This window comes from Ranitomeya variabilis, chromosome 3 (assembly GCF_051348905.1).
Source record: "Ranitomeya variabilis isolate aRanVar5 chromosome 3, aRanVar5.hap1, whole genome shotgun sequence".
NCBI classification, from domain to species: domain Eukaryota; kingdom Metazoa; phylum Chordata; class Amphibia; order Anura; family Dendrobatidae; genus Ranitomeya; species Ranitomeya variabilis.
In genome coordinates this window covers 484,089,633-484,116,934 of record NC_135234.1, presented here as the reverse complement: position 1 = coordinate 484,116,934, position 27,302 = coordinate 484,089,633, and the positions used below count along the sequence as shown (strand labels likewise).

General features: G+C 47.4%; 1 protein-coding gene across 2 annotated transcripts in view; it reads right to left on the bottom strand.

The window, feature by feature from the left end:
• The window catches only part of SENP7 (SUMO specific peptidase 7), a 168,080-nt gene that overhangs the window by 82,911 nt on the left and 57,867 nt on the right, over window positions 1-27,302 (bottom strand). For both annotated transcript variants that reach the window (XM_077296735.1, XM_077296736.1), the window contains exons 8-9: window positions 11,318-11,469; window positions 7,090-7,206 (exon numbers count right to left, since the gene is read on the bottom strand). In XM_077296735.1, the coding sequence (XP_077152850.1) occupies window positions 7,090-7,206; window positions 11,318-11,469 (269 nt within the window). The remainder of the gene's footprint in view (window positions 1-7,089; window positions 7,207-11,317; window positions 11,470-27,302) is intronic.

Below are 27,302 nucleotides of genomic sequence, written 5' to 3'. Positions count from 1 at the left end.
CAGCACTGGACTGTTGCTAAGTGGTCCCAAGTACTTTTTTCTGATGAAAGCAAATTTTGCATGTCATTCGGAAATCAAGGTGCCAGAGTCTGGAGGAAGACTGGGGAGAAGGAAATGCCAAAATGCCTGAAGTCCAGTGTCAAGTACCCACAGTCAGTGATGGTGTGGGGTGCCATGTCAGCTGCTGGTGTTGGTCCACTGTGTTTCATCAAGGGCAGGGTCAATGCAGCTAGCTATCAGGAGATTTTGGAGCACTTCATGCTTCCATCGGCTGAAATGCTTCATGGAGATGAAGATTTCATTTTTCAGCACGACCTGGCACCTGCTCACAGTGCCAAAACCACTGGTAAATGGTTTACTGACCATGGTATTACTGTGCTCAATTGGCCTGCCAACTCTCCTGACCTGAACCCCATAGAGAATCTGTGGGATATTGTGAAGAGAAAGTTGAGAGACGCAAGACCCAACACTCTGGATGAGCTTAAGGCCGCTATTGAAGCATCCTGGGCCTCCATAACATCTCAGCAGTGTCACAGGCTGATTGCCTCCATGCCACGCCGCATTGAAGCAGTCATTTCTGCCAAAGGATTCCCGACCAAGTATTGAGTGCATAACTGAACATTATTATTTGATGGTTTTTTTTGTTTGGTATTAAAAAACACTTTTATTTGATTGGTCGGGTGAAATATGCTAATTTATTGAGACAGGTTTTTTTGGTTATCAGGAGTTGTATGCCAAAATCATCAGTATTAAAACAATAAAAGACCTGACAAATTTCAGTTGGTGGATAATGAATCTATAGTATATGAAAGTTTAATTGTAATCATTACATTATGGTAAATAATGAAATTTAACACTATATGCTAATTTTTTGAGAAGGACCTGTATACATACATACACAAACACACACAGAGACAACCTTGTCCTTGCAGGTTTAGGCTGGGTTCACATTGCGTTGGTGCAGTCCGTTCAACACATGCGTTAAACGGACTGCACCAACGCTAGTGCCGTTTAAAAATTGTGTTATGTGATAGCGATAGCGCAGATGCTCCACCTACGCTATCGGTGACGAACCGGAAACGCTGCAGACCGCGTCCGAGGGTCCATCACAGAATGACGGCACATCGCTAACGCATGCCGATTATGACATGCGTTAGCGATGCGCTACATAATGGCAGTCAATGGGTGCGCTAACGCATCCGTTACATGCCGCATGCGTTAGTGCCGCTGTGTAACGGATGCTGTCAGCGAAATGCCATTGACGCAATGTGACCCTGCCTTACAATCTACGGCCTCATTTGCAAATACCTTAAGAGCGCAGTCTCTTGCTGCTGAAACAGTACTTTGGGATATAAGCCATAGACTGCATTATATTGCAAAGAGCTACACAGCTGTATAAACCGTTTTGGGGAAAAAAAAGAGGGATTTTTGGTACTCACCGTAAAATCTCTTTCTTGGAGCCTTCATTGGAGTACACAGGTAACCATGGGTGTATGTTGCTGTCGCTAGGAGGCTGACACTATGCAAAAAAAGGAAAATAGCTCCTCCGTCGCAGGATACACCCACCGACAGGCACCAAGTACCTCAGTTAATGTTAAAGCAGTAGGAGAGGCAACCCAAAACTGAACATATGTACCAACCAACAAGGAATGGCACACAGGCCCAATGATGGTACAAACAATTAGGGAGGGTGCTGTGTCCCCCAATGAAGGCTCCAAGAAAGAGATTTTACGGTGAGTATCAAAAATCCCTCTTTCTTTATCGCTTCATTGGGGAACACAGGTAACCATGGGACGTCCCAAAGCAGTCCCTAGGGTGGGGAACAGGAAAGATGCAAAGAAAGAGAGACTCAGTTGCATAACCGCCGCCTGTAGCACCTTCCTTCCCAGGCCTGCAACAGATGAGGCATCACTATGAACCCTGTAAAACCAAACAGGTAACGGCCTTACAATCTGGAAAGCCAAGGCCTGGTAAACAGTCCAGGAGGCCTCAAAGCCGAGCGAAGTGAGCCTTCATCCCGGGAGGAGGCTGATCGTCCTGAACGCGGTATGCCTCCATTATTGCTGAACGAATCCAATGGCAATAGTGAATGGAGAAGCTGGGAGTCCGTTATGGCGACCTTCAGAGATGACGAACAGGGCATCAGATTGACGAAAGGGATCAGTCCTTGAAAAGTGGACTTGGATAGCATTGACGGGATCCATCTTGTGGAGGGACTTCTCCAGGGGGATGGACCAGAGAGAGAGACAGAGAGAGAAGGAAAATGTGTTCATTAATGTGAAATGAAAAGACCACCTTAGATAGGAAGAAAGGAACAGGCCTGAGAACTACCTTTTCCTGATTCAGAATCAGGAACGAGGAACGGCAGGACAATGCCGCTCACTCGGGAACTCTCCTGATGGACGTAATGCAACTAAGAAGACAACTTCCCATAACAGGAGAGAAAACGTGATGTCTTGAATGGGCTCAGCAGGAGGTCGCCAAAGACAAGGTTAAAATCCCATGGATCTATCAGAAGATGATAAGGAGTTGCCAGGTGGGCGACTCCTTGAAGAAAGGTCTTTACCTGGGAACGAGAAGCCAGATTTCGTTGGAAAAGAATTGACAGAACGATAGACCAGAGTCAAGACCCACTTGTAGAAGACCAAGAATGGAAGGGAGAGAACAGGACATAGGGACCAAACCCTTGTCCTCACACCCACCAGAAGAAAGCCTTTTAGTATCTGTAGTAGATACGCAAGGATGCTGGTATTCTGGCCCTAAACAAGGTCTGAGTGACCTGATGGAAAAAAACAGCCTCCCTCCGGACTATGGCCTAAACGGATATGCTCTTAAACTCAGACTGTGAACTCTGGTGGAAGAGGGGGCTTTGAGAGAGAGGATCTGGACGGCCAGGAAGCTTCCAGGGGGCATCCATGAGTATGTTCACCAGGCACTTCTTGGCCAGTTGAGCTATCAGGATTACAGGGATGCCTTCTGTCTTAAACCCTTTCCCGACTCTCGGTTCAAAGAGAGAGGCGGAAAAAACTAAGGCAGTGAGAATTGCGACCACGATATTACTCGAGCCTCGTAACAGATGGCTAGTGGATCCCAGGACCTGGCAATGAACCAAGAAACCTTGTGGTTCATCCGAGACACCATGAGGATGACGTCCGGGGAGCCCCATTTCTGCATATCTGGGTGAAGATGGCGGGGCTAAGCGACCACTCGCCCGAAGCGAGGACCTGATGGCTCAGAAAATCAGCTGCCCGATTTTCTATCCCCGGAATGTGCTGGCGTTGTCCGACTGTATGCAGACCGGCTGGCTTGGAAGGAGGGTATGCCAGTGGCGAAGAGCAAAGGAAATTGCCCTGATCCCCGGGAGATTGATGGGAGAGAGCGCCCCCTTGGGCATTCCAGCGGCACTGCGCTGTGTGACGAAGAAAAAACAGCTCCCCAACTGAGGAGACTGGCCTGCCACGGAGACGAAGGAAGAACTTTCTTCTTAAGACTGATGCCGTTAGCGTCACCAGGTGAGGGACTACCTCACCAAGAGAGGTAGAAGCACGGAACCATCCAGGGAGATGGACCTCTTGTTTGAAGACGACCAGAAGGCCAGCAGACAAGGATGGGCATGGAAATGGGCAAAAGGAAAGGCTTCCACAGCGGCAATCCTTTTCCCTAGAACTCTACTGCAAGACCGAAGGGGGAGAGAAGGTGGTCGCTTTAGAGTATGGGTCCCCTGGAATAGGGATGAAAACCTCTCCTTTGGAAGAAAGACATGGGCTTGGGTAGTGTCGAACCTTAAACCTAGAAACACCAGGTGCTGGGCAAGGGTGATGGAGAACCTCTCTGTTGATAATCCAGCTGAGATGGACCATAGCGTCCAGAGAAAACTGAAGACTCTGGTCGCAGTCTCGGCGGGACGGTTCCTTGATCAGAAGATCGTCCAAGTATATAGAAATATGAGAATCCCCTTGGAATGAAGGATGTCCATGACCGCTGTCATGACGTGAATAGTCTGGGAGCAGAAGCCAGGTCGAAAGGGAGGGGGCCATGAACTGATAAAGATGCTCCTGGATTGCAAACCATAGGAACTTCTGATGCTGAACACAAACAAGAAAGTGAAGAAATTGTCCTGGTTCCATGGAAGTGATTACCAAACGTAGGGACTCAGTCCCGAAAGGCAGATCCGAACCTGACATTTCAATCGTTTGAGGTAAAAAAACGGAAGGGGCGGCCTGTCTTTCTTTGGGACTATGAAAAGAATAGAGTAGAACCCCGAAAAAAAACGTTGATTCCTGGGGACGGGTACGATCACTGCTGTGCGTGGTACGGAAAAAGACGGCCTGAAGAACCCCTGGGGCCTGCGACGCATGTCTTGGCGGGTGAGACAGAAGGAAATGTCTTCCTGGAGAAGAAAAAGATGATTTTGTAGCCAGAAGTCGCCATTTGTCTCGAGATTGAGGCAACCTTTTTCTATTAAAAGAACTTTAGACTTGGACCAGTGAAGCGAGGTGCTTTTCCCGCCAGGACATCCAAAATTATTTGATCCAGCTTGAATCCAAAAGGTCTAGGGCCTTGGAAGGAGAGACCAGAGAATGTGGCGTATAGCAGCGATGTTGCTGATAGCCATGGCGGATCATCCAGCCACATCAAAATCTGATCTACCAGATTTGGCATCTCATCCGAAGAAGCCTAAAATACCCTAATGAAGCATTCTTGCCGAGGCAGACATGGATTTTGATACCCAGGTGGAGGCAAATATGGGACAGAGAGAGACGCCAGCTGATTCAAAGACTGACTTAGCCAAGGATTCAATCTGTCTATCCGTAGAATCCTTAAGAGATGCACTGTTCAGCAGAGATAAGACTGTCTTGGAAGACAGGCGAGAAACTGGCAGATCCACATTAGGGAATTCTGCCCATTAATCACCAAGGTGTGGGCTAAAGGGATAGAGAATGAATATCTTCTTCATTCCTGGGAAGCGCTTTTCAGGGTGCTCCCAGTGTTTGGACATAATCATCACAAATTCCCTGTGATTAGGGAAATGCCGGGAAGGACATTTTACCCGTTTGAAGACAACGGAGTGCTCCTGAGCAGGTGCCTCGTCCTCCCTTAGGTTCAGAATTTGGGCAACTTCCCAAGATGAGGCTAATGAGCATATCTTGCATGTTTTAGGTCTGGTCAGTATAGGACTATAGACTGGGAATCCATAACCGACCCCAAAAGCCACCCCCGAGGAGGGGGCATGGGAAGAAACCAGCTTCTTTTGCTTTGTACCCGATTTGTCCCTGGTAAGGTCGGGGTCAGGTGCGTGCGAATCACCGTGAGAGGCGTTCGTAGCACTGGTGGCAGAAGACCGAGAAGGGGGCATGGGGAGGAGCCCGCTTCTTTGCTTTGTACCCAATTTGACACTGGCAAGGGCGCGGTCAGGTGCGTGCGAATCACCATGAGAGGTGTTCGGAGCACAGGTGGCAGGACCTGGACCAGGGACTGTGAAACTTTTGTCAGGTCTGAGACCGAATGCAACATGGCAACAACCCACTCCGGAGGGAGGGGAGTGCTCTCATCCCGGGCTGGTTTGAATGCCACTTCTCTTTAACAGATGGCACAGGCATCGTGGATTATAGGGACAGGAATGGGCCTCCCCGAGATAGGGCAAGTGCGAGGGACTAGGGCGAGAGCTAAGCCCTTGTGAAGAGAGAAAATAACCAGACTGGGCTGGTCCTACCTGATAACAGAGACGGCGCTGTGACTGCTCAGGCTGCAGAGTCCCCCAGATCCAGTGCAGGTTAGTGATGAACGCCTGCTGTGCCCTTTGGAGCCGGAAGTCGATGGTGGCAGACACTGCACAAATGTTCACACGCCTTGCAGACAGACACACTATGCGGGGGGCGTGTCTCGGGTGAGCGGGAGAGAGGGATAGAGAAAAACACACTCTCTCATTATGCCAAGAAAACACGCTCATCGAAGTGGGGGAGGAGACTAAGCGTGCGGCATGCCCTGATTGGCCGTGGCCCGGTAAGAGTCTGAAGGCGGCCCAAAACCGGGCGCTAAATCAACAGAGGACATGGCATTATGCAAAGGCTCGGCACCCGCAGAGACAGAACTGGAAAAAAGGCATTAACAAAAGTCCTAGTCCGGGCATGAAAATTGGCCACATCTCACAGCATAAGGGAATAGGGGCCCCTTCTATTGGTTATGCCGCCGGAGTAGTGCACCGCGTAGGGAGAGGAGATCCCGTGATGGGGGAGAAAGCGCGCGATACATACGCGCACTAAGTGCGGGAGCGTGGCTCTGGCCAGGACAGAAGGAGGGGGAGAAGAAAAAATGGCCGCTGTCGTTCAGTGACACCATATTCTGTGCGGCGTCCTGACGAGGGTAAAGTGTGAGGCAGAGAAAGAAGGTTCCGTGCAGCGATATACCCACAAAGGGAACGTGCCATGTGAAAACAAAAAGGCGCAGACACCTCAGACCCGGTGTAGGGGTTAATAAAACACAACAATACCTGTAAGGAAAAAAGGATTAGCTGCGGATCTGGGAACAGATCCAGGTCCGCCTCCTACAGACACTAAGCACAAATTGAGGTACTTTGTGCCTGTCGGTGGGTGTATACTGCAAAGGAGGAGCTATTTTCCTTTTTTTGCAGTGTCAGCCTCCTAGCGACAGCAGCATACACCCATGGTTACCTGTGTCCCCCAATGAAGCGATAAAGAAAAGATGTTGACATGTTCACTTTAATTTTCATATTTAAGAGGAAGCCCCACAACAAAATCCTATATTATTCTAGAAACTCTTGTTACATCAAGTAAAACGCAATTCGTCAATTGGAAAAGTTTAAAACTTAAAAAAAAGAAATAAAAAAATACACCTATTGCCTTTACATAATAGTTTTTGCACACCTGGTCAGCTTTGAATTCCATGGATAATTATCCATCTAGTGTGCTGAGTGCTGGTGGCATGTGCTGATTCCCTCTGCCCTACACAGTACGAGGAATCACCCTGCCGTCTGTGGACAACCTGGGCAGAGGGACCATGTGCATGAGCAAGATCTAACTCGAATATGTTCATTGGGACATCAATGTGATTGACCTATTAGTACATTACCATAGCAAAGCCGTCTGCGTATCCTTTCTTCTTGCCATGGTACACTCTGAAAAACCGTAATTTCAGCGATGAATTCTCTGATTCTGGAAGTGGATCCGCTACAGAGGCAGAACAATCCTGTATATCAGAAAATGCCAATTCGAAAATTTAAGCTTTGGGCTCATTATATTCCAATATTGAAATTGTGTTTGAATATGAACAAGAAAAGATTCATTACTGCAAGTAACTTTTTTTGGTCAATTTGCCCTTTTCCAGACTTTCCCTCTTTTGTACTGCAATCAACAGGCAATCAAGTGACTGCACAACATCTGGGAGCTTACATTTTGCTATAGCTCCACATGATAATGATAGGCTAGAAGGTGGCAATAAAAAAAGATCCGTGCACGCAGACAAGAGGCCACACTGCTATCCTCCATATGGTCAACCAATGAAACCCCAGTAAGACTGGGAAAGGTAAAACAGATGCATTAATCTAAACATTTATAGCCCAACAGATGTGTATACTTTCATGGCTCCTATTTATTAAAAAAAAAAGATGGATCTGCAGTACCCGGCAGCAGCCACTACAGAGCTGTGCTGTTCAGCTCCGCATACGGCACCGAGATCAGCTGATCAGGGAGGATGCCAGACATCGGACCCCCACCAATCTGATATTCATGTTCCAGGTAATTAATATACATGTAGAATAAGAACTCTGCTGTCTATCATCTACTGCCTTGTTATCCTGCAAGAACTTTAATGGTATAGAACTATGCTTGCTGAATCCTTGCTATAATTCATCTGTTGCAGTGTACTCAATACACACTGCTATATATCCATGGTTGGGGTCACTGTAGATATTATCATGGGAAAGGTGTTATAGCATAGAGATGGAGCCAGGACTAGTGTCTTTGATCATCTATCCACCCCCTGGTGTGTTGAGCAGCTGCTAATTTATCCCAAACCAGCTCCCACAATCCCTCTCTCCTGACCCTGTAGTATGGCCTATAAATTTAGAAAAAAATTAATATTCAGAATATTCATTTCTCGCAAGTATCGGCACACGTGACCGCTAGGCTGCAGCAGGAAGCCGCTGGCTGACAATGCGCGCTACTGAAGAGGAATGGATACTCACTGCTCTCTGCGTTAAACGGTGCCAGTGAGTATTCTGGCAGCTGTGCTCTGCTTGTGCTGATGACCGGGCCTCCCACTTTATAGAGAAAATAGATAATATTCATCAGGAAATCCGCTCCCAGCCACCAGGTGCCATGACTCCCATCCCTCCCTGCATTTCCCTGGCTCACTCTCTACATTTGATCCCATCATAGAAGAAAAAGTCTCCAGGCTCCTCTCCACATCCAACTACATACATTCCCTCACATCTCCTCCAGTCTCTCTCTCCAGTCGTCACAACTCACCTAACTACAATCTTTAATCTCTCCCTCTCTCGGGCATTTTCCCCTCCTCCTTCAAAGACCATCATTACTCCATTATTAAAGAAACCGGCTCTCGACCCATCCTGCACAAACAACTACACACCAGTCTTCAACCTCCCACTCATCTCTAAACTCTTGGAGCGCTTTGTCTACTCCCGCCTTACCCGTTACCTCTCCACTCATTCCCTCCTAGACCCTTCAGTCTGGCTTCCGCCCCCTACATTCAACAGAACTGCACTCATCAAAGTGACCAATGACCTTTTGACAGCAAAATGTAACGGTGACCACTCTCTGCTCATTTTTCCAGACCTTTCTGCAGCTTTCGACACTGTTGACCACCATCTCCTACTCTCTAGGCTCCAGTCACTAGGCATTAAGGACACTGCCCTCTCTTGGTTCTCCTCCTATCTTTCTGACCGCTCCTTCAGTGTTTTGTTCACTGGCTCCACTTCATCTCCTCTTCCTCTCATTGTTGAGGTCCCTCGGGGCTCAGTTCTTGGCCCCCTTCTCTTTTCTCTCCACACGGCCCCAACTGGACGGAACATCAGCAGATTTGGCTTTTAGTACCATCTTTATGCTGATGACACACAACTATACACGTCATCCCCTGACCTTACCCCCGCTGTACTACAGAACCCCAGTGACTGTCTGTCCGCAGTCACCAACATTATGTCTGCTCTCTACTAAAACTCCATCTTTCCAAAACTGAACAACTTCTGCTCCTGCCATCTACTAACCTCCCTGAATTTGACATTTCCCTCTCCATGGGTGGCACTATAACACCCCGGCAGCAGGCGTGCTGTCTGGGTGTTATGTTTGACAACAATCTCTCCTTCACCTCCCAAATACAATCTCTTGCCTGCTCTTGCTGCTTACACCTAAAGAACATCTCTAGAATCTGACCTTTTCTCATCATGGAAACAACAAAAACCCTCACTGTCACCCAGATCCACTCCCGCCTGGACTACTATAACACTCTATTAAATGGCCTCCCCGTTACTTGACTTTCCCCTATCCAGTCCATCCTTAATGCAGCAGCTAGGGTTGTCCATCTGGCTAATCGGTACTCAGACGCGTCCGCTCTTCGCCAGTCGTTACACTGGCTTACCATTCATTATAGGATCCAATTCAAACTACTTGTTCTCACACACAAAGCTCTCCACAGTGCGGAACCCCTTACATCTCCTCCCTTATTTCTGTCTATCCTGACTAACCTCTGCACTAATCCGTACTTCCCACTCCCGACTCAAAGACTTCTCCCATGTTGCGTCAATCCTCTAACCAAAGAAATTAGGGCCAGCCACAACTTGCACAGTTTTAGGCGCTCCCTCAAAACACATTTGTTCAGAGTGGCCAATCACGTTCCCTAATCAAAGTCATTTTATGTGTAAGCGTGTGTAGCCCATTCACTATCTCTATCTATCCCCCACACCTGAAGATGGCTGGACCATCATTGTAAATACACACCTGTACTTTGTATCTCCCCCACATCACATTGTAGACTGTAAGCTCTCACTAGCAGGGGCATTTTATTTTGCTTTAATTATTGTATTGTTAACAGTGTTACTGATGACTGTTTGAAATAGTTAACCTGTAAAGCGCTGCAGAATATGTTGGCGCTATATAAAGATTATTATTATTATTATTATTATAACACTTTAAATTGAATACCTGATCACCATTAATAAATCTTTCTACATGTAATATTTCCCAACACTTTGGTCTGTTTCAGAGCTCCAAATATTCAGGTTTCATCCATTAGGAGGTAAATGACCTCTCTCTGTCAAAGCTTTGCAGACATCAGTCAGCAAGTCAGCAATACTTGTATTCCCATAATATTACACATGTGGGAAGGGCAGGTTTCTTAGAACTTTGCAAAGTGCTGCTGTAATTCCTCCTAAAAAAAAAAACTGGAAAAAATGGACAGCTGGGTGTAAGGCTACTTTCACATTTCCATCTTTCCTCTGCCGTCGCAATACGTCGATTTTTGAAAATGCAGGATTCTGCATTTTCCTGTAGACTTGTATTAGCGACATATCACGACGGATGGACACACGTTTTGTCCGTCGTGCACTGGATCCTGTGGAATGTGACAGGCCGTCTTTTGCAAAAAAAATGTTCAAGGGAACGGTTTTCTGTAGATTGTATCCAGTGTCTCGCTCTCACTCTCGTCCCTCACCCAGAATACAGACGGAAATGTGAAAGAACAATCTTCCGTCGGTACATCGCGCCGACGCTTTGTGACAGGCGACTACCGACGGAGATGTGAAAGTAGCCTAATTGGTTGAGGTTGTGTCCCTGACTCTGTCTAATCTGGGATACCGGAGTAGAAATAGATCCTTACACAGGGAGGGGTGAAATCTAGTTACCATTGTATTCTTAAGGAATAACAGAGGGAAACACTTCAGATTACTGAGAAAGGATGCTTCAGGGTTGTTTTTTTCGTATTATTAGACATACAAGCACTCACTTGAGCAGATTTGACAGTACAGGTGAACGGTCTTTTACTGAAATTTTCAGAGCACACTCAGGGTACATTCCCACATTCAGGATTTGCTGCGTTATTGTCGCTGTGCACTTATGCAGAGTCAAAACGGCAGCGGCCAGATGTTACAGCACAGTGGATGGGATTTCTAGAAATCCCATATCCACTGTGAGTCTATGTGCACCTGCAGATCTCCTGTAAAAAATGTAAATGTGTGTCCGCCAATTTGCATAATAGGTGTGGACATTCGGCACCGTCAAAACCACAGCAGATCCTGAACGTGGGAACGTACCCTTAGAAACCCATGATTGCTTTGTGCATAACATACCATAGGCTCCTCATCACTACAGGAAGACGGAGACGGATCTTCCCATTCATCATCTTCCTTCGCTTCATTTGAGGATTCCGACACAGTTTGCTCATTCCCCAATAATACACCTTTCTCATGTTCTCTTTCCTCCTCATCGCTTGACAGAACAACTGGGTGTAGACAATAAAATAGACATTTATAATTTAATATTAATGTATTGAATCAAAATAGCAACTTTAAACATTTGAGGAAAATAACAAGTAAAAATAACTTTGTGAAAGATTTCCATAATCGGGTAGTATATCTGTGCAGGTATATGTGGCTATATATGTAAAGTTTTATGTGGACAAAGTAAAACAGTAAAATGGTCAACAAAGTGTATCATATGAGTACTGTATGGTGGCAGAAATTGGGGCAGAAATGGATTTGCCTTTTGAACACTACATCAGGGAAATTGTCATCAGGTTTTTGCTATTTTATCTGAGAGGAACAAAATGTAGGAGCAGAGACTCTAATTCTAGCGATATTTCACTTAGTTGCCTGGGTTTTTCTGTTTCAATACAACCAGTGTTATCAGCAGGAGATTATCACTACTGGAAATGTGGTACATGCAGGGTAGTCCAAACCCCATCTCCAGCACCGATTAGTAGCTTCCTCTCACTATACATTGTAAACAGTGGTGCGGGAGAGGTGATACACAGCTCAACAACTGAGCTCTGCTACATCTACAGCAGAGAAAACGGTGACTATCATAACTGCTGCACCCAGTAAGCTTAGTGATACATCACTGGAATCAGGATCTCTGTTCTTGCATCATGCCGCTTTCACATCGCATAGCAAACACCTGCTGACAGATTCCCTTCAACTCTTTCGTGCCATGACTAGTTTCTGTTTTTCGCATTTTGTTTTCCTCTCCTTTTTTAAGAGTCATAAGTTTTAATTTTTCCTAAGACATAGCAAAATAGGGCTTTTTGTTTTGCTGGACAAGTAGTACTTTTAACTGACAACTTTTAGTTTATCATGTGCTGTACGGGAAAGTGTAATAAAGTATCCATGTCCGCCATCCAGTTTTCCACTCCTGGAATGTGTACCGCTGAGATCACCGAGTGGTTGTTCTCTGCCCATGGAAGGATGCGCGTTACCTTGGACATGGCCGTCCTACTGCAGGTACCCCCCGATGATTGATGTATGCCACAGCCGTGGCGTTGTCTGATTCGATACGGATGGGATGACCCGCCAGAAGGTGATGGAAGTGCTGCATGGCCAGTAGAATAGCACGGATCTCCAGAACATTGATCGGCAGCTTCGATTCCTGAATTAACCAGCGGCCCTGGGCAGTGTGGTGGCTGAAGACTGCTCCCCAGCCTGAAAGACTGGCATCGGTAGTCACCAATAGCCATTGAAAGGGTAGAAAGGACCCCCCCCCCGGTTGAGGGAAGAGTTCAATATCCACCACATGAGAGTCTGTCTGACCAGCAGGGATAAGCGGCACCTTCTGTCGAGGGACAAAGGGTTTCTGTCCCAAGCTGCCAGAAGGGCATGTTGTAGGGGACGAAGGTGCAGTTGTGCAAAGGGGACTGCTTCCACTGCGGCCACCATCTTTCCTAGTACCCTCATTGCAAACCGGATGGAGTGAGGGGTAGACTGAAGGAGCGCTCGGGCTCCTCGTTGAAGGGCTAAGACTTTGTCTGGAGGGAGACCAACCCCCCGAGACGAGTCCAGGGACATTCCTAGAAAGGAGAGCTGCTGGGCTGAGTTTATCAGCCAGCCCAGGCAAGAAAGGGTATCGCAAGTAATGCGAACGGACTCCACGCAGTCGTGGAAGGACGGACCTTTGATCAACAGGTCGTCCATATAGGGCAGAACGATCACGCCTCGAGAGTGCAGGATGAAACATGACGGCCGCCATGACCTTTGTGAACACTCTGGGGGCAGTAACAAGGCTGAAGGGCAGGGCCATGAGTTGGAAATGCTGATCGTGAATGGCGAAGCGCAGGAATCTCTGGTGAGGGGGAAAAATTGAAATGTGCAAGTAAGCGTCTCGGATGTAGATTGAGGCCAAAAATTCCCCTTCTTTCAGGGAAGTGATAACTGAACACAGAGATTCCATGTGGAAATGACCGACCTTGACAAACTTGTTTAGAAGTTTGAAGTCTAAACCTTTCCATCCTTTGTGATGACAAAAAAGTTTGAATAGAAACCCTGAAACTTTTTGCTTTCTGGGACAGGGACAACGACGCCATCGTGACACAATGCGTCTATGGCCAGGGAGAAAGCTTTTGCCCTTGCCCTTAAAGAGGGAGGACGAGAAGGAAAGAAAAGTGAAGGAGGGCGCGTAGCAAAGTCTATTTTGTATCCGGACGACACCAAATCTCTGACCCACTCGTTAGAGATGACGGAAAGTCAGGCCTGACGAAAGAGAAGAAGGCGGCCGCCTACCCTGCCGGTGTCGTCCGGATAGCGCTGATAGTCAGCGTTGGGAAAATCTCTGGGACCTAGGTCCTTTAGGCCTCGACTGCTTGGGTCGGGACTTCCAGTGCTGGTTAGGCCTGTACGAGACCCGAGTTCCTCCATCTCTTTGTGGAGAACATCCTGAACCGGACAAAGTAGTGGTAGTGGCCCAGCTTGGAGTGGAACAAAAGGAACGGAAACGGATTTGCTGCTGTCTCCGAAAGGGACGCCTAAGTCTCTGTTGGGGAAGGAATTTACTTTTTCCTCCAATAGTATCGGAAATAATTTGAACCAGCTTTTCTCCAAATAAGCGACAGGTTTGATAAGGAAGGGAGGTGAGAGACTTTTTTGATGCAGAGTCCACCTTCCACTCTCTGAGCCATAATGACCTTCTAATAGAGATGGCATTGGCTGCTGACTGAGCCGCCCAACCGGCCGTAGGATGCGTGTACCATGTAATCCCCTGCCCAGGAAATTTGGTTGGCAAGGTGCGCCACCTCTTGAGGAAGGTTACTGTTCTGAAGAGAATTAGCTATGGTCTCTGACCAGAAAACCACAGCCTTAGCTACCCATGTTGCGACAGGATGAATAGAGGGCCGAACCTGAGGCCTCAAAAGCAGAGCGGGCCAAGACTTCTGTGGTCCATGGGATTTTTGATGGATGAGCCATCCGGCATGGACAGGAGAGTTTTGGATGCTAGGCGGGATACTGAGGGGTCTACCACCGGAGATTCCGCCCAATCCTTTTTCAGATCAGCTGAAAAACGATACTTGGCTTCAAGAAGCTTTTGTCCTGCGAAGCGTTTATTCGGGCGTTCTCTATGCCTATTGTGAAGGAAGCCCTGTTCCTCCCACGTCACCAATCCGTGACGTCACTACACAGGCACAGCTCTCCGGCGCCCCCTTTGTCTCTCAGGTCAGTAAGGGAACTGCACCTAGAGCAAATGGCCGCCGGGGAGACTGCCCTGTTACCCACGCTGGGTATTCTAAAATTCTCAATCAGAGTAAAAGGATCAGCCCAAAATTAATTTATGATTTAATTACCTTAAGGGCGCACTAGGTAATTACAAGAAATATACAGTCAAAATATATCAAGAGTTACAGTCAGAGTAAAATATAACAATCATAAGACAAGGCTTAGAGGTATAAAGCTGGAGGTCAATTTACCAGGTTGAAGGTCGCTTGTGGATGCCAGGGGGCTCAGCGTTCTGCAGGTCCAAGACTTAGTTGCCGGGCAGCCCCCAGAAAGCGTGTGCTTGCTCCCCTCTGGTTGGCATATGCCCTGTTCCTTAGTTAGTCATCTTCCTCTGTTCTGACCCACTCTCCCAAGTGTCCCAGCTCTTAACCCTGCTGTGTCCCTCCCCCTGTAGCTGGGTGGGCTTAGCAATCTCCACCCCTCTGCATCCCTGCAAGATTTATTCCAATATCTAATAAATGGGATAACTGCTCTCAGGGTGATCGGATCAGTACCCGGGCAGTACCAGCGCATGTGGTTTGTTCTGCCGGTCGTACAGGGATCAAACCTGGACCCATTAGGTCGCTGTGGGAGGCTGATCTCTATATCCCAGGTTTCAGAACTCCCACGGACCCGGGAGTCACACTGTCAGATGCGCAATTTCTTTAGGGCGAGGGGGATATTTTTTATGAGCCTGTACCTCGGACGATGCGTCCATAATTCACGATTCCATGTTGGAGACAGTTCGACTGGAAAGCCATAATAGATGTGTATCCTGTGGCCACTTGACATGCGTGCTTTAATTAAGCCCCTCAGGCACCTCTATGTCCCCTGCTGGTGTGGCTTCCTCACTCAGGCTTTGAAATGCCATCTGCCTGCTACACTGTGCTCAGCCCATTACCATACTAAAAGGAACATTATTCATGAGAAAAGGTGGGGGCCAGGAGCACTCCTCTCTGCAGACCTGTGACCAGGAGACAAAATGGAGTCACGCCAATCTCTGTTAGTATGCCCGTCCAAGATGGCGGCTATTCCCTCATCACACCTATTAACTATGGCTCTAAATTCAGAATGAATAGCAAATGCCTTATGAGAGCGTTTAGTTCTCTTAAAGGACAAGGTCTGATCCGGAGCGGAGCCGGAATCTTCCTCAACCTTTAAAGCCTGGTTGACTGCTTCAATAAGCTAATCCACTGTCTTCTGAAAATCTCGCGAATCCGGATCTAAGGAACCATCAGATTTGCAGTCAGATTCGCGTTCGCTATTGAACTCTGGAGAGAGAGAGCGAGAAACGGAGCTGTGAGGCGACAAGGCACGTGTCTGCTCAAGAGACGTGCTACGGATCCGTTTTATAGGTGCCTGATTCTTTCTAGAGTGCTTTCGGCCCCTGCTAACCGACTGCTCCCGGCTTGGGGGGATCCGTCTACATCAGTCCTGCAAACGCTCCAGTCACCCGAAGGATCACGGAGAGATTCAATCGCTTTGGCCAGCGAAACCATGGACTGAGACAGTGACAAAGCCCACTCAGGGGGACTAGGTACACTGGGCTCGGTGGTGGCAGAGGGCTCCTGAGCGCAGTTGGGGTCACAGGCATTGAAGAGCAGCGAACTCTTGAGCCTTAGGGAACGCAGATTGGCATGAGCATGAAATAAAGAATATAGCTATAGTCTTTTTAGACTTTTGATGCCTTAGGCTGGGACATGATGTATCCTTCTATGTGGCCCTATAATATTAGGGGCTGCCGAGAAGGGATACTGCTGAGGAAAAGGGGGTTACAGCAGGGAGGAGGATGTATAATGCAGCGCTCCCTTACCCAGGTGTGTGTCCCCGCTCCTCCTGTGTTTCTCCACTGCGTGGCCCCTGCGCAGAAAACACTTGCTGCCGGTCCTGATGGCAGTTAGTGTGTCCTGAGGCGGTCTGGGGGGGAGAAAGATGGCCCCCCGAGATCTCAGAGGGGCTTCTCGTGCTGTTCGAGAAGCACCAGGACTGGTGGGCGGAGCCTTCGCATCGAATTATCGCATGGGCGGAGAAAGGAGTTGCGGCCTAGTACAGGGCCGAAGCTGGGGACTAAATTTGCGACGCAGTCTAGCACAGGTACAGGAAGGGGCCGAATGCGCGCCCCCGCAGTCAAAATAAGTCCCCCTTAACCAGCGCCGCCCCAGACCGCCTGAAAGGAGCCCTCCAGCCTGGCACTTACCCGGAGAAACTGTCGGGTGGCAGGTAAGGCATCTTGCTGCAGGTCCACCTTTGCTACTGCGGGTTTGGATGGTGCAGGGATAAGGGGGAAAACCATCAATCCGCCATCCCTTTAGAAGGTAGGTGGAGAGAGACTGTCCGCCTCCTTGTACCATCCGCTATAACAGTGGTGGTGCAGTGGCTTAGATGCCACGAGGTGGGCCACTGTACATCCAAAGGGTTAACCATCTAGGATGGGACAGGGCGGAATGTCCGGCAATAGGCCTGGCTGCGGAAGAGGATACGTGGAGTCGACACTCCATGTGCTTGTCCGTTGAAGGTGTGGGGAGATCGGTGCCATTGAAGGGACCCATCACCCCTAAGAATCAGCTCAGGCAGTGGCATCCCATGTCGCAGGAGAGGATACAGAGAAGTGACACTCTCCGTGCTCACCTGTTGATGGTTCGGGGAGATCGGAGCCTTGAAAGGATCCGCCGCCCTTGATTGTAAAAATAAAAGAATAAAGTGTTTTGGTCTGAATAGCAGACCAGTCGGTGTGCCTCCTATGGACACTAAGCAAGAACTGGTTCTCTGGGAGCCAGAATGAGGGTGTATACTGCAAAGGGGGAGCTAACTTTGCTTGTGCTAACTTAGTGTTAGCCTCCTAGTGGCAAGAAGCATATAACCCATGGTCTGTGTCCCCAATGACGCGAAGGAGAAAGAGAATTTTAAATTTAAGTATATTAGAAAATATGATATAAGAAAATACACCAGCGCTACCTGACTGAAATCACTGAGCTGCAGGAACCAAGACAGAAGGAGCTGGTACTGTCAAAGGGGAATGCAAACAAATAAAAAGAAATGGATCCGCGCTGCAGTGATATTAAAATGACCAAGGATGTGGATGAGTGTATATAGAAATGCCTAAGAGATATTACGCTGTATAAATGCACCGTGTGTCAGCGGGAGGTCCCCTACCACAGCCCACAAACCACCATAAGCCAACCTAGATTGATATAAAATTAGATCTGGAACAGGGTTATAATTATACCCAAAGAAATGTGATGCGGACTCACCGTGATGTAATGAGGACTCAGCGTGCAGTAGAGAATGTGGTCCGGGTTGAATGGCAGGATTCGTCCGGTGGGTGTGCAGGTAAGCAGGCGGGCGAGCAGGGGAAAGCAAACGCCGGGTGGCGTGTGTTGCAGGGGCTACGTAGAGCCAGGGACGGCTCCGGCCGGTAGCGTCCCTGGATACGAGCGGGAGAGAACAGGGGGCGGAGCTCGCTGGCACAGGGCTCAGCGCGTGACGTCACTGAGCTAGAGAAAGGTACGGGGAGACACAGGGACCAAAAAACCGACGCGTTTCGAAGGAGCAACGTCCTTCTTCATCAGGGTTGAAGAAGGACGTTGCTCCTTCGAAACGCGTCGGTGCAACACACGCCACCCGGCGTTTGCTTTCCCCTGCTCGCCCGCCTGCTTACCTGCACACCCACCGGACGAATCCTGCCATTCAACCCGGACCACATTCTCTACTGCACGCTGAGTCCTCATTACATCACGGTGAGTCCGCATCACATTTCTTTGGGTATAATTATAACCCTGTTCCAGATCTAATTTTATATCAATCTAGGTTGGCTTATGGTGGTTTATGGGCTGTGGTAGGGGACCTCCCGCTGACACACGGTGCATTTATACAGCGTAATATCTCTTAGGCATTTCTATATACACTCATCCACATCCTTGGTCATTTTAATATCACTGCAGCGCGGATCCATTTCTTTTTATTTATATTAGAAAATAGTTTTGATTATGACATTAAATGGATAATAGGATTGAGGATAAAAATTACTTTGGACTCCATGTTAATTTTCATAGCAAAATAAGACTTTGCAGCACATCTGATCACTTAATAACAATCTATAATGAATGCATATAGCCATTATAATACAGGAAAGATATATATCTTGGTACCGTGTTAGCCAGTAGATAGAAAAATATTTAGAATTGAGAGTCCTCAGTGGTTGATACCTTTTAATGGCCATTAAAAAGATATCAACCACTGAGGACTCAATACTAAATATTTTTCTAGAGCCATTATAAAGACTGAAGTAGTAAACTTTGTGTAAATCAAAATTTGAGGCAGTTTCAAAATTTTTGACTGTAGGCTTGCATACATTCTTCTGACTCTTCATGTAATCCACCACAGACTCAATGATGTGGAGATCAGGGCCCTGTGGGGCCATAAAATCACTTTCAGGACTCCATGCTCTTCTTCAAGTTGAAGATTGTTGCGCGTGTCATTGTCCTGCTGCAGAAAACATTTGGAGCCAACCAGACGCCTCCTTGATGGAGTTGTATGATGGATAAATATCTGCCTCAGCATTGAGGACACTATTGTTGTGCTAAACTAACAAATACATTTGCTGAAATTCAGCACCAAGTTGGAAAGAAATCCCCATCAAGCTTTACTGCTGCCTGCAGACACTTGTGATTGTATGTAGATTTTTAATTCAACGTTGACACTTCTTGATGCTTCTTCAAAAAAAAGAAAAAAAAGAAAGAAACCTTGAGCAACACATCAGTCCTCTTGTTGCTGTCTTCAGTCTTGACACAGTGAATGAAGTGCGACATAAAACGGTCTTCCACACGTCACCATCCTACAAAATCCCCTCCTGTGTGAAAGAGCATCTAGAAGAATTGATGCTGATTTAAAGGCAAAAGGTGTCCGTAGCAAATAATGATCTGGATTTAATTTTAATTTATTCCCTTTCCATTTTGGTAATTGATCAAAATAAACTGACTTAACACTTATGGCAAAAATTAATAGACCACCACATCAACAACCTGTCATGGGCAGCCCAATCTCCAGACCTGAATCCCACTGAAAACCTCTGGAATGTAATCAAGAGGATGATGGATAGTCTCAAGCCATCAAACAAAGAAGAACTGCTTACATTTTTGCGCCAGAAGCAGTGTGAGAGACTGGTGGAAAGCATGCCAAGACGCATGAAAGCTGTTATTAAAAATAGGGATTTTAGTGTACTCACCGTAAAATCCTTTTCCTCGAGCCATTCATTGGGGGACACAGACCGTGGTGTATGCTGCTGCCACTAGGAGGCTGACACTAAGTCATACAAAGAAAGTTAGCTCCTCCCCTGCAGTACACACCTTCATGCTGGCTCTCAGTTAACCAGTTCGGTGCAAAAGCAGTAGGAGATCAATAACAATATATGAGCGTATAGCATGTCATATTATATATAAGAGTATAGCATGTCAAATTATAAAACAAGCACAAGCTAATAACAGGGTGGGAGCTGTGTCCCCCAATGAATGGCTCGGAGAAAAGGATGTTATGGTGAGTACACAAAAATCCCTATTTCTCCTTCGCCTCCTTGGGGGACACAGACCGTGGGACGTCCCAAAGCAGTCCCTGGGTGGGGACATCAGATCAGGCCCTGTGTAACCGCTACTTACAAGTGCGCCACCGCAGCCTGCAGAGTCCGCCTGCCCAGACTCACATCTGTGGAAGTCTGGGAATTATAGTGCTTCAAGAATGCATGCGGACGGGACGAATCCGCAAGCTTGCAACCGTTCTTGCCGATGTCTGGTGCCTAGAGCCCTCAGACAGGGAGATAGGCTGACATCTAGCACTGAATGACTCCTGGATGGTGAAACGAATCCACCAGGCTAACATGGCCGATGAAACGGCTAAACCCTTCCTGTGACCGTCAGGAAGCCCAAATAAAGAGTCCAATCTTCGGAAGGACGCCGTCCTCGATACCTACCTACTCGGAGCACTCACTTCGTCCAGATTATGGAGAACCCATTCCGTTTTGTGGACTGGAGCCGAAAGAGATGAGGGAAGGACGATGCCCCTGTGACAGTGGAAATACAATGCCACCTTGGTAACAAGGGAAGGGGATGGCCTGAGGACAACCTTGCCTTGATGGTAATAAGGAAAAAAGTCTGAAAGAACAGAGCGGCTAGCTCCGAAGACTCGTCAGGATGAGAAGATCTTAGAGAAAAAAGGGCGACCTTCCCTGATAGTAAAGTCTGTCCGGATCAAAAGGAGTCTACTGTAAGACGGTATGCGATAGGAAAGAACCACAGGTGAAGACTCCCTGTGAGGAAGTCCATATTTGCAGTTTTGTTGCAATAAGACGGAAAAATACTAGTACCGCAAACGAGAAATCCTGACATGGTTAGTGAGGATCTCCCAGGGTCAGTGAGGATCTCCCAGGATCACTGGAGCCCTTCCTGCTTCCAAAAAGATCTCGGAAGTAGTGGAAGAGGGGTTATTGAAATTGGTACCATGGAAGAACAGAGCATGCACTGCGATGGCTCTTGGATCTCTAGGCCGAACCATGAACTCGAGTACATTGGCGTTCAGTTTGGACGCCATCCGACCTACATCTGGAGTACTCCAGTGAAGGCAGATCTGATGGAAGACTTCCGGGTGAAGTTCCCACTCACTTGAGGAGAAACCCTGACGGCTGAATATGTCTGCTGCCCAGTGTTCTACTCCAGGGATATGTACTGCCAAGATCACCGAATGACAGATCTCGGCCCATCAGAGAATGTGAGGTACCTCGGCCATGGTGCTTGACTGCGGTTACCTGCTAGATGATTGACGTATGGCACAGCCGTGGCATTATCCAATTGCAGTCGGATGGGGTGACCCGCTTGAAGGTAGTGGAACTGCTGTAGGATTAGCCGTACCGTTCGGATCCCCAGAGCAATGATCGGGAGAAGAAGACTGGCATGGGTAATCACTAATAACCATTGGACCAGGAGAAGGCCCTGGATGAGGAAGGAGCTCAGAGACTACCCTTTGAAAGCCTGATTGACTTGCTGAAAACGAGCGGAGCGAAGGAAACTGCTTCAATTCTCGTCACCATTTTTCCTCAAAACCCTCCTAGCGAATCGAATGAACTGAGGGGATGAGTGACCAAGTGCGCGAGCTCCCTGTTGAAGAGCCACAACCTTGACTCGAGAGAGAATTACCATCCTTCTGGAAGTGTGCAGGATCATCCCTCAAAAAGGATCTGCTGGGCTGTAAATGAGAAAAACTTGTCTAAGTTTAGCTGCCAGCCTAGGTGAGAGGGTATCACAAGTGATATAGACAACTCAGCATAGTCCTGGAAGAGCGGCTAGAAAGTGGACCAAATAGGGCAGGACGACCACGCTACTAGGGTGCCAGAGGAACATGACAACCGCCATGACCCTTGCGAACACTCTGGGTGCGGTAGCCAGGCCGAAGGGCAAGGTCGTGACTTGAAAATGCTGTTTGCGAATGGAAAGGCGAAGGGATTTTTGTAGAGAGGAAAATTAGGAATGTGAGGGTAAGCATCCCGAATGTCGATGGATGCCAGAAACTCCACCTTTTTCTGTTGAAGTAATGGCTGAGCGGAGGAACTCCATCTGAAAAAAAGGAGAACCTTGTCAAAGGTTGTTAGAAGTTTAAGGTCCAGGATCGGTCTTACTTTTCATTCGCCCTTTTTGGAACCAAGATCCCTTAGATCTAGACTGTCCTGGACAACCCTTCCACTGCTGGTTGGGTCTGTAGAAAAAAAATACGATCCCTTGTTAGTCTCCCGCTCAGAAGATTTGATTGGCCAGCTGAACTGTCTTCGGGGGAAGGTTACTTGTGTGAATTGAAGTAGTTAAGGTCACCGACCAGGAGACCATTGCTCAAGAAACCCATGTGGCGGCTAAGGAAGGTGTAATAATTATAGGGGATAACTCCACAGGTTCACAGGAGCAGGTATATAGCCAGGGAGTAACCAGAGGTCAGGAGCTGGATGGAAGGCAAAATACTCTAGCACAGACTGAAGGCTGGGGTGGAGTTTTATAGCAGGAAGACACAGTGCACATGAGACCAAAGACGCCATCTTGGAAAAGGGCAGTAATGCACAAAAGGTAATAAAAAATGTTCAGAGTCCTGACATTACTCCCTCCTTAGAAGCGGCCTCAGGACGATCCTGGACCTGGTTTCTCAGGGAATCTCTGAAGAAAACGAGAAATCTTCTGTTGGGCATTGATGTTTTCCACAGGTTCCCAAGAGTCTTCCTCAGGGGGATATCCCTGCCATCTTATCACATATTGGAGCCGATTCCTGCGAATCCTGGAATCAACAATTTCCTCCACCACAAATTGTTCTTGCCCATCAATCACCACAGGCTGCGGAGGTGGCACAACACGTCCCTGGAAGGTATTAGGAGATACAGGCTTTAGTAAAGATACATGAAAAACTGGGTGTACCTTCATAGTCCTAGGCAGCTTCAGCCGGCAGGCCACAGAGCTCACAATACCGTTGATCTTGAAAGGGCCAATGAATTTCTGTCCAAGTTTTTGTGAAGGAACGTTTAACTTCAGATTCTTAGTTGCTAACCACACGGAATCTCCTACCTTGAACATAGGTGCAGGTTTACGGAATCTATCAGCCGATCTCTTATAACGTTCTTAAGCTGTGGTCAAGGATTCCTTCAGAACCTCCAAATTTTGCCTCATCGCAGTCAGCCTTTCCTCCACTGCCGGAACCGGAGAATTAATTGGAGACCTAGGTAAGATACACGGATGATAACCCAGATTGGCAAAGAAAGGTGTAAATTTAGTGAAGGCGCTCTGAGAATTGTTATATGAAAATTCGGCTAACGGCAGCAACTCCAACCAATCATCCTGGAGATGGCTGACATAGCATCTTAGATATTGTTCCAGCGTCAGGTTGGTCCGCTCAGTCTGACCATTTGTCTGGGGATGGTAAGCGGAAGAGAGACAGACATTAATATTGAGTGCAGAGCAAAACCCCTTCCAGAATCTTGAAGTGAACTGCACTCCACAGTCAGAGATGATCTCATCCGGAACCCCATGCAACCGAAAGACATTCTGTATAACCAAGTTCACTGTATCTTTAGCTGAGGGGAGGCTGGTGCACGGAACAAAATGCTTTAGTCAGGCGATCAACTACCACCATGGTTGTATTCATGGCCCCCTATGTAGGCAGCTCCACAATAAAGTCCATTGATATAGACCCCCAAGGGGGGGAAGGAACAGGTAATGGTTGTAGAAGACCCATAGGTGCCACATGAGGAGTCTTGTAACGAGCACATACCTTGCAAGAGAGAACATAGTCCTTGGTATCCTTCAGGCAAGTTGGCCACCAGAAGAATCGGCTCAGGAACTCTTGTGTCTTCTGTACCCCCTGTGACCAGCCAACTTGGAGTCATGTACGAACTTGAAGATCTGCAGACGGACGACCTCAGGGACGTAGATACGTCGATCTCTGAACCACATGCCACCCTTAAAGACAAAATTAATATCCACAGGTGGGTTGGCCAGAAATACATCACTGTCATAGGCCTCCCTGCACTCCTTCCACAAGTCCTGATCGTGGATAACTCCGATGAAATTGGCATCAGATAGAATGGTCTTGCACGGGGCTCCAGGTACGGAATCCGCAGCATGGATTCGGGATAAAGCATCAGCCTTCCCATTACGAGAACCTGGACGGTACGAGATAAAGTTAAATTGATTTAAATATAAGTTCCAACGAGCCTGACGAGGAGAAAGACATCTAGCGGATCTAAGGAACTCTAAATTGCGATGGTCAGTTAGCACTATGATCTGTTGTGCAGCTCCTTGCAGATGATGCCTCCATTCTTTGAAAGTCGCAATAATAGCCAGCAATTCCTTGTCTCCCACGTCGTAACTCTTCTCTGCTGAGGTTAGTCTACGGGAAAAGAAAGCACAAGGATGTAGCAGACCCTTCTCTCCAGTTCTTTGGGAGAGAATAGCCCCCAAAGCATTATCAGAAGCGTCCACCTCCACAATGAAAGAAAGTGTTGGATCTGGGTGTATCAACAGCGGTGCTGATGTGAAACAGGTCTTAAGCCGATCAAAAGCTTCTTGAGCCTGTGATGACCACTTAAAGGGCTTTTCCTTCTTTGTCAAGAAGTAATGGGACGGACAATATCAGAAAAATTTCGAATGAAGCGTCTGTAGAAATTTGCAAAACCAATAAAACGTTGGACCTCCTTAACGTTCTTGGGTACCGGCCAGTCAAGGATAGCCTGAATCTTACCAGATTCCATGTTCAGCCCTTGGGGAGAGATGATATAACCTAAGAACTGTATCTCAGAACGATGGAACTCGCATTTCTCCGGCTTAATATACAGATGGTTCTCTTTCAGACGTCTTAAAACAGTTTTGACATGTTCTTCATGTTCCTGTAGAGAGTCAGAAAAGATTAGTATATCGTCCAAATAGATCACTACAAACTGGTCCAACAAATCTCTGAAAATGTCATTAGCAAGGTGTTGAAACGTTGCAGGGGCGTTACAAAGCCTGAAGGGCATCACAAGAGATTCAAAGTGTCCATACCAGCATCTGAATGCTGTCTTCCACTCATCCCCTGGACGAATACGCACCAAATTATAAGCCCCACGAAGATCCAGTTTAGAGAACACCTTAGTGGCGGACTCTTTCCAGTAATTCGGGAATCAGAGGCAAAGGGTGGGTAACGGTTTCGTACGGTTACCTTATTGAGTTCCCGATAGTCAACACAGGGTCTCAGGGTCCCATCCTTCTCCTTTACAAAAAAGATAGGTGCCCCTGCTGATGAGGAAGGACGTATGAAGTCTTTGGCCAGATTTTCATCAATATACTCCTTTAAGGCTTGAATCTCAGGTGCCGCCAAAGGGTATACGTTACCAGAAGGAATAGCTGCCCCAGGAAGCAACTCAATGGGACAGTCATAATGCCTGTGTGGAGGAAGCTGATCTGCATTCTTTTTGTCACAGATGTCAGAGAACTCTTTATATGCTGGAGGTAAAGAAAATACCTGTACATGTAGTTCCGTAGCCGTGGACTCAGGGACAGCTTTTGTTAATACTGAGTTGCTCCTTGTTGGAAAGATAATCTCCTTGGTCTCCCAGTTGATAATTGGGTTCTGAGAACGCAACCAAGGAATGCCTAAAATCACAGGAAAATGAGGAGAAGAAATTAGCAAGAAAGTTGCTCCTGATGATTAGGCTCCAATAAAATTTCAAGGGGTACGGTCTCCTGATCCACAGGCCCAGAGATTAAAGGTGACCCATCCACTGTTTCCATGGTAATTGGAGAGGCTCTTTGCTGAATTTCAATACCATGTTCCTTGGCAAATGCGATATCCATGAAATTGCCACCTGCACCAGAGTCAATCATAGCTGCACTGGAAATCCACTGTCCTGAACACAGGATCTTAATAGGGAGAGAACAGTGAGAGTTCTTTTCCTTAAGCTCCTTGGGGGGTGAAGTCATAGAAAGTGAATGGAATACAGCGTTTAAAGGCAGGCTACATTCAGAGATGTCAGATTCATCATCACAGTTGTCATACTCTCCTACTGCTGCTAGCACCTTGTTAGGCCGTCTAGGACACTTAGGACAATTGATCAAGAAGTGGTCAGACTAGCCGCAGTAGAAACATAGACTTTCACGAAGGCGATGCTCCCGGCGCTCAATGATCTCGCGCCTCTGAACGGAATCAATTTGCATGGGCACCTCCTCCACCTCCCGAGATGTTTTACCTGCAGGTTCTTTGGAAGGAAGGGAAAAGTTAGAAATACGGTTATATGCAGCAACTTCTCCTGCCTACCTCAGGAAGGCGAATGTCAATGCGCACACAATGCTGTATAAATGTCTCTAGCTCTTGTGGTGACTCAGAGCGAGCTAGTTCATCTTTTACAATACTAGACAGACCCCTTTTAATAATAGGCAATTGTGCATAACTGTCCCAATTGGTATCTACCGCTAATCTCCTGAATTCAGTAGCATACTCAATAACAGAACGTTTTGCCTGGCGTACAGACAATAAAGCAGATTCAGTGGTTGCACAGCGATTAGGATCATCAAACATTAATGCCATAGCGGCCAAGAAATCATCCAAGTTATTTAACCGTGGGTCACGAGACTCAATCATCGGATTCACCCAGGCGAGCGCTCGTGCGGTCAGCAGCATTATTACACACAATACTTTGGATCTATCATTAGGAAAACGGTCAGCATGCACATCAAAATATAGCATACATTGATTCACAAAGCCACGAAATTTGTCGCGATCACCATTAAATCTGAATGGGGGCAACTTAGGTGGGCTAGCTGGTGGCGGTTGCCCAGAGGGAAAAGTCGCTTGTGCAGCTATTTGCGTGCTTATGTCCTGAAAAGCCCGTCCATACTGGGACTCTATGCCAGCAAGTTTCTTTTCCTGGGCTGCCATGCGGGTGCTTAAGTCCTGCAAAGTCTGTCCAAACACTTGTTGATTGTGTTCAAAGCTTCCAAACTTCTTTTGCAGACCTTCCCCCATCTTTCTGCAGTGATCTAATTTTGGAAAACACCTGCTCTAGTCGGCTTTCTGCAGTCATTGTTCCAGCAGTCTCTTTTTTTTT